Source organism: Mandrillus leucophaeus, unplaced genomic scaffold (assembly GCF_000951045.1).
Source record: "Mandrillus leucophaeus isolate KB7577 unplaced genomic scaffold, Mleu.le_1.0 Scaffold551, whole genome shotgun sequence".
NCBI classification, from domain to species: domain Eukaryota; kingdom Metazoa; phylum Chordata; class Mammalia; order Primates; family Cercopithecidae; genus Mandrillus; species Mandrillus leucophaeus.
The window spans coordinates 846,576-857,094 of record NW_012105931.1 but is presented as its reverse complement, the minus strand read 5'-3'; the positions used below and the strand labels follow the sequence as shown (position 1 = coordinate 857,094).

The 10,519-nt window shown below is 52.8% G+C and overlaps 1 protein-coding gene and 1 pseudogene across 1 annotated transcript in view; one reads left to right on the top strand and one right to left on the bottom strand.

Annotated features, from left to right (window-relative positions):
- CDH3 (cadherin 3, type 1, P-cadherin (placental)) overlaps positions 1–9,669 on the bottom strand; it is an 82,997-nt gene extending 73,328 nt beyond the window's left edge. Inside the window, exons 1-2 of the mRNA XM_011998007.1 lie at positions 8,503–9,669; positions 8,174–8,288 (exon numbers count right to left, since the gene is read on the bottom strand). Of these exons, the coding sequence (XP_011853397.1) occupies positions 8,174–8,288; positions 8,503–8,547 (160 nt within the window). The 5' untranslated portion in view covers positions 8,548–9,669. The remainder of the gene's footprint in view (positions 1–8,173; positions 8,289–8,502) is intronic.
- Positions 1,716–3,046, top strand: LOC105552365 (annotated as a pseudogene).
- Positions 9,670–10,519: the final 850 nt, after the last annotated feature.

Genomic DNA, 10,519 nt, shown 5'->3' with positions numbered 1-10,519 from the left:
GCGTCGTGGCTCACACCTGTAATCCCAGCACTTTGGGAGGCCAAGGAGGGTGGGTCACGAGGTCAGGAGATCAAGACCATCCTGGCTAACACGGTGAAACACCATCTCTACTAAAAATACAAAAAATTAGCTGGGCGTGGTGGCACATGCGTAGTCCCAGCTATTAGGAGGCTGAGGCAGAAGAATCACTTGAATCCGGGAGGCGGAGTTTGCAATGAGCCGAGATCATGCCACTGCACTCCAGCCTGGGCAACAGAGTGAGACTCATCTCAAAAAAGAAAAAAAAAATTAAAAACAAATAAATCTCCACCCAGGAAGAAGTTCTCACTTATGAAATTCAGGGCCCTTTCCAGATTCCCTTTCTGCTTTTGAGGAAAGAAGCGAGCATCAGGATAAGGACAAAGAAAGGGAAGCTTTTCTCCCCCAAGACAAAGGATGAGGCCAAGTACATAATAAAGACTTGCTGTCTCTTAGCATAGGGCCAGATGAAAATCAAGACTCCAGAAGGGGTGGGTCTGGCAGGGAGACTGTTGGGGTGGGAGAATGCAGGAGACACCTCACTACTTCAGAACAGAGAGGAGCCGATATCTCAGTCCAGGATCACGGTACTGGAATCCTCAGTCAGTTAACCCGGCAATTGTGCCCCAGGTGTATAACTAACAATTAGGGGTGCACAGGTCACCAAAAGACTTGCACAAAATGGAACTACTGAAATGCCCATCAACAGCAGAACTGTGGATAGTCACATAATGAAATACTATACAATGAGAATCGACTAGAACTACATCCAGAATTATGCAAGAATCTCTCAAGGGTGCCATGAAAGCAGTCAGAGCTAAGGGGATAACTCTATGATCCTCCTACAGAAAGTTCAAATGCAGGCAAATTCACCTGTGGTACTTAGAAGTCAGAAGAGTGGTTATCTTGAGAGAAGGGTTGAAATTAGGAGGAAAGGGGCATCTAAGGCCCTGGTAATGCTGTTTCTTATCTGTGTGCCAGAAACACAGGGGTTTTAAGTTTGCGACATTCATCGGGCTGCACACTCATCATTTGGGCACTTTTATCTACATTTGTTATTCTTCAATAACATCTAGTCTCTGAATGGAGACCATTCAGCCTCAGGACCAAAGCCTCAACTGACTGGAGCTGGGGAGGCCCTTCCCTCCCTCATCTTCCATCATCCTCCAAATGCTTTGCAGAGCTATAGTTTCTGGCCCTAGAAACTCTTTGCTTGTCATGAACAATAACTTCTTTGTGCAGTAGGGAGGTGAGAGCACCCTGCGCTGGGTAACCTAGGAACACAGTGGCACATGAGGAGGTGGGAAGGGAGACTAGAGGTTTGAGACCTGCTCCCCAGGCACAAGCTACTGGTGATGCAGGACACAGTCTTCAACAAGGTAACCCTACTCTGCTGCTAAGCCAGGAAGGCAGCCTGCTAGGCTTGAAGCTCCAGTTCCCATTCATTCCTCAGAGCCAGATTTATGGATATCCCCCTGGGCTGTGGAGGCAAAACACCAGGGTTTAAATCCTGGCTGTCTGTTTACTGCACCAGTGACCTCTCACTAAGTTCCTCAACCTCATTTTACAGCTAAGTGGAAATTATCAACAACTCCTTTGCAGGACAGCCCACAAGCACAGAAAGTTACTAAATTAGGGCCCATTGGTCACCTCCAGTCGGTCCAGTCCTGCCACCGCACCCGCCAGCTGTGTTCTCCATGCAGTTCAACAAGGGCCCCTCATACTGGCTCTCGGCCGAGGGCAAGAACCAGCTCCTGTCCAAATACGACCCCCAGAAGGAGGCAGCGCTCCGCAGCTGGATCGAGGGGCTCACCAGCCTCTCCATCAGCCCCGACTTCCAGAAGGGCCTGAAGGACAGAATTATCTTACACACACTCATGAACAAGCTGCAGCCAGGCTCAGTCCCCATGATCAACCGCTCCATGCAGAACTGGCATCAGCGAGGAAACCTCTCCAGCTTCATCAAGGCCATAGTCAGCTATGGCATGAACCCCATGAACCTGTTTGAGGCCAATAACCTGTTTGAGAATGGGAACATGACGCAGGTGTTGTCTCTTCTTGCCCTGGTGGGGAAGGCCAAAACTAAGGGGCTCCAGAGCAGGGTGGACATCGGCATTGGGTACTCAAAGCAGCAGGAGCGAAACTTCAACTACAACACCACGAAGGCCGGCCAGTGAGTCATTGGGCTGCAGATGGGCACCAACAAATGTGCTAGCCAGTTGGGCATGACCATGTACAGCACAGGAAGGCATCTCTACAGCCCCAAGAACCACATCCTGCCCCCATGGACCACTTGACCATCAGCCTCCAGATGGGTACAAACAAGTGCGCCAGCCAGGTGGGCATGACGGCTCCCTGGACGCAGCAGCAGATCTATGACACCAAGCTGGGCACCAACAAGTGTGACAACTCCTCCATGTCCCTGCAGATGGGCTACACGCAGAGTGCCAACCAGAGAGGCCAGGTCTTTGGCTTGGGCCGGCAGATATACAATTCCAAGTACTGCCCACAAGGCTCAGTGGCCGACAGGGCTCCCTCGGGCACCAATGAGTGCCCAGGCCCAGGGGAGGCCCCTGAATACCCCCCTTACTACCAGGAGGAGGCCAGCTACTAAGGCTCCCAGCACGCTTTCTCCCCACATCGTCTCCCTGTCTGGGTTTTGGGGTTTTTCTGTGTTTTCTTTTTTTTTTTTTTTTTTAACCTGTTCAGTGTTGCCAATCAACCGAGGGTCTGTGAGTGGCGGCATGGGATCTGGCAGCAGGGTTTTGCCCCCTTGCCTTGGTTCCTTTGCAGAACTGGGCCACTGGGTTGTGCGGGAAGGGGTTAAGGCCACATCCCGATGCGTGTAGAGTGAGGGTCCCTGCTGGCATGTCCAGGCTATGGGCTGCTGTGCTGCGGAGAAGAGACCTGCGCATGGAGGCAATCGCTCCCCGAAGGTTTCCAGTTGCCTTGCCTCTTCCCCCGTTTGCTGGCCGATCAGTTTGTGGTTTCTGCACCCACAAAAGTTTCAGGAAGCATTAACAAAAGAAAAATATGGCCGGGCATGGTGGCTCATATCTGTAATCCCAGCACTTTGGGAGGCTAAGGTGGGCAGATCACCTGAGGTTGGAAGTTCGAGACCAGCCTGACCAACATGGAGAAACCTTGTCTCTACTAAAAACACAAAATTAGCCAGGCGTGGTGGCACATGCCTGTACCAACTACTTGGGAGGCTGAGGCAGAGGAATCGCTTGAACCCAGAAGGTAGAGGATGCAATGAGCCGAGACCACACCATTGCACTCCAGCCTGGGCAACAAGAGCAAAACTCTTGTCTCAAAAAAAAGAAAAAGAAATATGTTTTTTTCCCCAAGGAATGGGGCAGGGACAGTGGAAATGAGTCCCCTGGGAGAGGGGGCCTGGCCAGGATGCTAAAATATCTCAGGCTCCTGAGTGGCTGGCTTTCTCTAGGACCCTCAAGCCTGCCTAGGGGCCCAGTGGGGAAACTGAGACCCGCACAAGGAAGTAGAATTCTGAGTCATTGGGGCTAAGCCTGACCCCCTCTCCATGCTGACCACCCCCTACTGTGGTCCTCAGTAGGTTTTTTTTTTCTTTGAGGCGGAGTCTCCCTCTGTTGCCCAGGCTGGAGTGCAGTGGTGCAATCTTGGCTTGCTGCAACCTCCACCTACTGGGCTCAAGCAATTCTCCTGCCTCAGCCTCCCAAGTAACTGGGATTACAGGCACACACCACCACACCAAGCTAATTTTTATATTTTTAGTAGATACGGGATTTCACCATGTTGGCCAGGCTGGTCTTGAACTCCTGGCCTCATGTGATCTGCCTGCCTCAGGCTCACAAAGTGCTGGAACTACAGGCGTGAGCCAACATGCCTGGCCCCTCAGTAGGTTTTAAGAAGCCCCCAGCCCTCCGTCTCCCCTTCTGGGCCTGACCAGCTATACTGTTTCATCTCCCATGGCCACACACCCCACCCAGGGGCCCTGCACCGTGAGATGTGAAATACCGACTGTGGACCAAATGCAATAAAACCTCTGTTTTTAAGAAAAAGAAAAAAATTACTAGACTGTTAAGCTCCCCAAGGACAGGGACTTCATTTTGTCCATTGCTTTAGTTGAAGTTGTAGAACAGTGCCTGATCTATGCAGATGCGAAATATATGCTTACAGGAAGAATGAAATGTAAATAAAGGGCATACCCCAGAGTAGGGACTTCCACAATAAAAGGCCGTTTTCACACCCAGAGCTGAAATAGACAAAATCATCTTGATGTTAACTTGTGCTCAGTCAGATGCATTATTGAACCTGGAAGTTTCCTCCCAAAGCTGATGATGGTTAGTTTTTAATCTGACCCAAAGGCTGACTATGGGTCAGCTGAACCTGCTGAAGGCCATAATGAAGGACTGCATCTGTTTGACTGCCATTAAGCTGCCTCTCTCAGTTGTTCGCCCTTAAGGATGAGTAGACCACTGCAGGTCACTCACTTTTAATCACTGCACTGACACCATGAAAGTTCCCTCCTCCCACCTCTCCACTGTCAGCTTCGAGACCACACTTGAAGAAAGGTGACCCCCAGACTGTGGCACTGGGATGGGGGAATGTGCCAGCTCTCCTTCCCTCCAGATTAACCTTTCCTCTTAAGCTAGTCAAGACCCCTCACTTGGGCCCTTAAGAGACTAAAGCCAAACCAATTTCCTCTACATGAATGTTTCTGGAAAACCCTAAAATAAAAAAAAATAAAAAAGACTAAGCACTCTTGGGGCAGGGGGCCAGGAGAGCTTGTTATTTAGAGCTATGGGATTCAGGGATCCAACATTCTACCCTCTCCACTCAGGCCCTGCTTTCTGGTAGTCAAAAAATGCCAGGGAGCTGGGCATGGTGGATCCTACCTGTCATCTTAGTGCTTGAGAGGCTGAGGTGGGAAGATTGCTTGAGCCCAGGAGTTTGTGACTAGTCTGGGCAACATAGTGAGTGAGACCCCATCTCTAGAAAACATTAAAAATTAGCCAGGCATGGTAGCACATGTCTGTGGTCTCAGTTACTTGGGAGGCTGTGGTAGGAGGATCACTAGAGCCCAGGAGGTAGAGGCTGCAGTGAACCGTGATTGGGTCACTGCATTGTAGCCTGGGATGGGTGACAGAGCAATACCCTATCTCAAAAAAAAAAAAACCAGGGAACTTTGGGGTCCGAAATTTCCATTCAAATCCCACCTGATCACTGCAGTGATGACTCGGTGAAGCCACAGTCATGTAGGCTTCATCTATAAAACGGGCCGCCCTTCACAAGGTTGTCAAATTCATTCATAATTAATAATTCATACAGGACTGGGCATCCTGTAAGGTACCAGGTCCTGGACATATACCAAGAGGTAAAGGTTGTGTCTGTCACCCTCAAAGAAGTTCATGAGCTGTTTGGCTTAGTGAATCCAATCCATTAAGCTGTGCCTCTGTTTCTCCACCTTCGAAACCTCAGGCAAGGCTAGACTATGGGATTTCTGAAGTTCAAAATTCTGAGATTAAAAGCTCAGCTTGTTTAATATTTACCTCACCTGCTTCAAGGGAATGTTAGGAGGATAAACCAAGCTCAGAGTTGCAAAAGGGCTTTGAAGGGGAAGATGCACATACAAACAAGGCATTAATTACATCAGATAAGTTCTTTGAGCTGAACTTCATAGACACCCTTGATATTCATAACCCAGGGGCGAACAACAGGGGTGATTGTTCCTTAGCAATATGGAAACGTGTCTGCTTGGCTAAACTTGAGAGTGTATATGTTCCTGCAGGATAACCCTTTCAACGTGGCTGGATCCAGGCTGGGGCTGTATGTTTTGAGGATGAGGAACTAGGGTGCGGGTGGGGTGGTAGAAAAGTGCCAGCTGAAGACCAAGGGTAGAAATAGCAAGATGTTTTGTTGGGAAGTCCCAATTTATTGGGACTAACTGGACCAAGAAATGCGCTTTTACTTAAAAAAGAAAGCAGCAGCCCATGCCACCGGAAGCCTACTCTAAGACCCAGCCATGTGGCAGGGAGTTTCAAGGTACGCCAAGCCCATTAACCCGTCCTTTGTTGTATAACCCAGGTGTGCTCCTGGCACAAACCCACCATTTTCACAGTGGAAAAGCAGACATCCGAGAAAGCTGAATTTCCTCTAAAGGTTTAAAATGCCTGACGTCATCGGGAAGCACACGCCAACTCAACCATGAAATCCAAAACCTGATCACTGCTTCCCCCCCAAAACCTCAAGCCTAGTGAAGTGACAGCTAATCTGATATTTTTTGCTTCAGTAGGAAAGAAGGTACAGACAACTTGACTCAAAGCTATAGCCTGCTCTGGGAGGCTGTAGTCAGAGAACTTGACAATGGGGGTGGGGTGTAGATTTGGCAGAAGTCTGGTTAGCAATAAGGCTTCCTCAGGGAGCCGGAATTGGATTTGGGGCCCTGCCCGAGTTCACATTTTTACAGGTTGGCTGAGTTGCAGTTTGTTAGCCAGCCAGTAATAAACCCCTGCGCAAGAATTTAAAGTTTATGAGGCATGGCTTCTTAATGCCTCTCCTCAGCTCCCTACAGCCAAGGGTTTAAAGAGCCTAGCCTAGCCCGGGTGTTAATTGTTTTGTCAATCTACAGTTACTTGGAGAAAGAATTTTTTTAAAAAGGGCTTCCACAGACTCAAGGTCCTCAATCCTCTTTTGGAGAAATAAAAGAGCCACTCTGTCCCCTCGGCATTGACAGCCCCACATGCAAGCAGTGGGAATTTGTGCCTGGGATGAGGAGTAAGTTGATGGAGATTTTAGAAGAATGCTGGGTAGCAAGGATTCTCAATGTTTTGAAAGCCAGGTAAGCCACAGTTCCTTCCCCCCAAAAATGAATACTCAAATTCCCAAAAATTTCAGTGTAAGGATCCTCTGAAACCCCACCCAAGGATCCAGGGTTTTACCCGTTTAAGAACTAAGGTTTCGCTGGCGCGGTGGCTCAGGCCTGTAATCTCAGCACTTTGGGAGGCCGAGGCGGGAGGATAACGAGGTCAGGAGATCGAGACCATCCTGGCTAACATGGTGTAACCCCGTCTCTATTAAAAATACAAAAAATTAGCCGGGCGTGGTGGCGGGGCGCCTGTAGTCCCAGCTACTAGGAGGCTGAGGCAGGAGAATGGCGTGAACCCGGGAGGCGGAGCTTGCAATGAGCCAAGATCGGCCACTACACTCCAGCCTGGGCGACAGAGCGAGACTCTGCCTCAAAAAAAAAAAAAAAAGAACTTAGGTTTCATCCCTTGCTGGAGCCCCCACCCATTGTCCTCCTAACTGAGAGGGAGAAAGCCCTCCACTAGCCAGCAACAGCCTGGGTCTCATAAGACACTGGTTCTCCTCACTTAAGTTGCACCCCCCACCCCCTCAGGTTTTTGAACTTGGGGTGGGGTGTAGGAGTAACTGAAGGATCAAAAATGTGCTTTGATCTCCCGTCCATCGCCCCCATAGCCCTAGGCCTGCCAGCTTGGGACACTCTCCCCCTCAGACTTCCCCCAGTGACCTAGCATCCCAGGCCCGAGACGCTGGGGGCGGGGTGGTTCCCTACGTGATAGCCCCAGCCCAGGTGTGCCAGGGCCCAGTTTCCAGGCAGGCTGCAGGGGCGCAGGCCCTCCGGGAAGGGCAGGGTTAAGAGTGCATTCCAGCTGCCGAGGAAGAAGGGAGGCGGGGTAGGGGAGCGCGGAGAAAAGAAACAGACCCGGTCTGTCTGACGGAGACACAAAGCACGGTTCACAAAGGGGGCCCGAGAGGGGCGAAGGGGGCTGCCCGGGGCACGGCTCATCCCCACACCTGCGCGGGGGTTGGGGGAAGAATGTGGCCGGCGCATTCCTCTGCTGGGGCCAGCGGGGGAGAACTTCCCACGTCGAGACTGGGTGAGGGGCTCAGCCATCCGGCACCTCGGAGGAGGGGGTAAAGGTAGGCAGTGGCTACCGGACGGGGGCTGGATGTCACAGGCGCTCTGCTGCCCAGCTTTCTTCGTCAGCTACCACCCCCAACCCTAGCCCCCGGGGCGCGTTCTGCGCCTCCCCGGGACCTGAGGTGGCGCCAGGAGTCTCTTGCCCCAGCCCGAACACCCCTCGCGCGGGCCACACCAGAGCGTTCACGTTGCGGCCCCTACCCCGCGGTTCCACCCGGAGGGTCTTACCTTTCCCCAGGGCCTGGCTGGGCTCCTGCTCCGCCCCTCCCGCCTCCAAGGTCACTTCAGCCTCCCCGAAGATCGCCCGGCACGGCTCGGAGGCCGCGCATTGCAGCCAGCAAACCTGCGCCCGAGGGCAGAGAGGGAAGACGGAGGCTGGGTCACAGGAGTGCCCGGCCCTGCACTCCCCACCCTGCAGAGTCTCACAGGCCCTCTGGGACTCCCTTGGCCCCAGGGAGCGCAGCCCCGGGCTCTCTCCGACGCCACTTCCCCAGGCGGACCCCGCCCGCCCCCCAGGGAGCGGTCCCGGTCGGGGCCAGGGCGAGGCTGTGGAGTACCTGGACGAGGAGGAGACACGCGAGAGGTCCACGAGGGAGCCCCATGGCTGCAGAGAGAGGGGTGAGGCAGCTGCCGCGACGGCGGGCCGGTGCTCTGCTCCGCTCTCGCCCCTTTGAGCACCGCAGCCCGGGGGAGCGAGCGGGAGGAGGCCAGGTGAGCGCAGGTGGGTGCTGATTGGTCCAGCACCACGAGGTCCCGCCCCTTCGCAGGTGGTACCGATGCGGGCGCGGTTGAGGCCCCAGCGAACCCCTCCTGGCCTCCCAGATACCCTCCTGCGCTCTCCTTGCTTTTCTGGAGCTGTTCTCTGCAGGAACTCAGCCCCTGTCTCGCAGTTCTGAGTTAGAGGAGAAAAGAACACTCAGCGTACTCCTCAGCCTCCGCAGTACGGGAAGAGAAATGTTTCTTTGCCTTGCGGTTACAGCGGAAAAAAGTGGAGACACATCTGAAGTCTACTGAAAACAGAGGCTCCGCATTCATGATCCCCGGAGGCGCTGTTATCCCAAAGCTTTGAAGCAAGCCCGTGTGTCCTCCTACACGCGGCTATAGCGGGGCCGCCCAAGCCTCTTTCTCCACCTCCCGTGCCAGCCCGCCGGGGAGGATCCTCCGGGGTTTAAACTAGCAGGTCCCGAGGGACTGCGTTCCTGAATTAGATACAACTTCCCCATCTTTTTTTTTGGGGGGGGGGGACTGTCTCGCTCTGTTGCCCAGGATTGCAGTGACGCGATCTCGGCTCACTGCAGCCTCGACCTCCCGGGCTCAAGCGATTCTCCTGCCTCAGCTCCCGCGTAGCTGAGACTACAGGCTTCCTCCACCACACTCGGCTAATTTTTTAAAATTTTTTGTAGAGATGTGGCAGAGCTGGGAGGGGGGGGAGGGGCTCCCTATGTTGCTCAGGCTGGTCTCGAACTCGTGACTCAAGCGATCCTCCGCCTCCCAGAGTGCTCAGGTTAGGGGCGTGAGCCGCCACACCCAGGCTGCTGCTTCCATTACACAGCTAAACAAATGGAAGCTAGGAGAGAAAGTCCCAGAGTTTGCAAGCTGTAGTGGTGCCAAAGGGTGCGAGCTAAGAGGATGGTTACTAGTCCCATAACCTCCAGCACCCCTACCCCCCATATAAATAACGCTTTCTCAACTTTCTGTAAAATATAAATAAAGGCAATTTTTAAAACGCAGAGGTTTTGAAATTGGTCTGAAATGCTGTATATAACCTGCGTAAAAACTGCTTGCTGCGCAAAGCAGCTTCCAGAGAGTCTCCCTTGGAAAACAGCTCTCCCACACTCTTCCTAGGAGATAAACGCCAGACCTGGGATTCATTCCTCTACGTTACTCCCATTCCACTACGTTAAACATGAAGTGCTTTCCTCTTTGCCGTACACAAGTGGGCTCTGGCCATAAAAACGGTCCTGAGTTTCAATCAGTACCCTGGCAAGCCCTTCCCCAGGGAGCTGAGCTTTCCTGGCCAGTCTCTATCGCCGGTCCCCTCACTCCTCCTCCACCTTCTCCTGCTGCCTTGAGAAGCCCTGGATGCCACCTCCTCGTCCTTCTCCCTCCCCGTCCCCAGCTCAGATTTAAGGGTTTGAGGAACGGACGAGACTGGAGAGTTTTTTTGTTTTGTTTTTTTGAGATGGAGTCTCAATGTCGTCCAGTGCAGTGGCGCGGTCTCGGCTCACTGCAACCTCCGCCTCCTCCCAGATTCAAGCGACTCTTCTGCCTCAGCCTCTCCGAGTAGCTGGGACTACAGGCGCCCGCCACCACATCCAGCTAATTTTTGTATTTTTAGTAGAGACGGGGTTTCGCCATATTGGCCAGGCTAGTCTCGAACTCCTGACCTCAGGCGATCCACCTCCCTTGGCCTCCCAAAGTCCTGGGATTACAGGCGTGAGAAACGGCGCCGGGCCTGGAATTTTAAATCACAGATTCTTTGACCTTCCAGGGCTAACTTGGTAACCTACCCATCCTTCTCCCGGCCAGGCCAGTGGCTAAGCCATGGATTGCTTGCGTTGAGAGGGTGGGGGG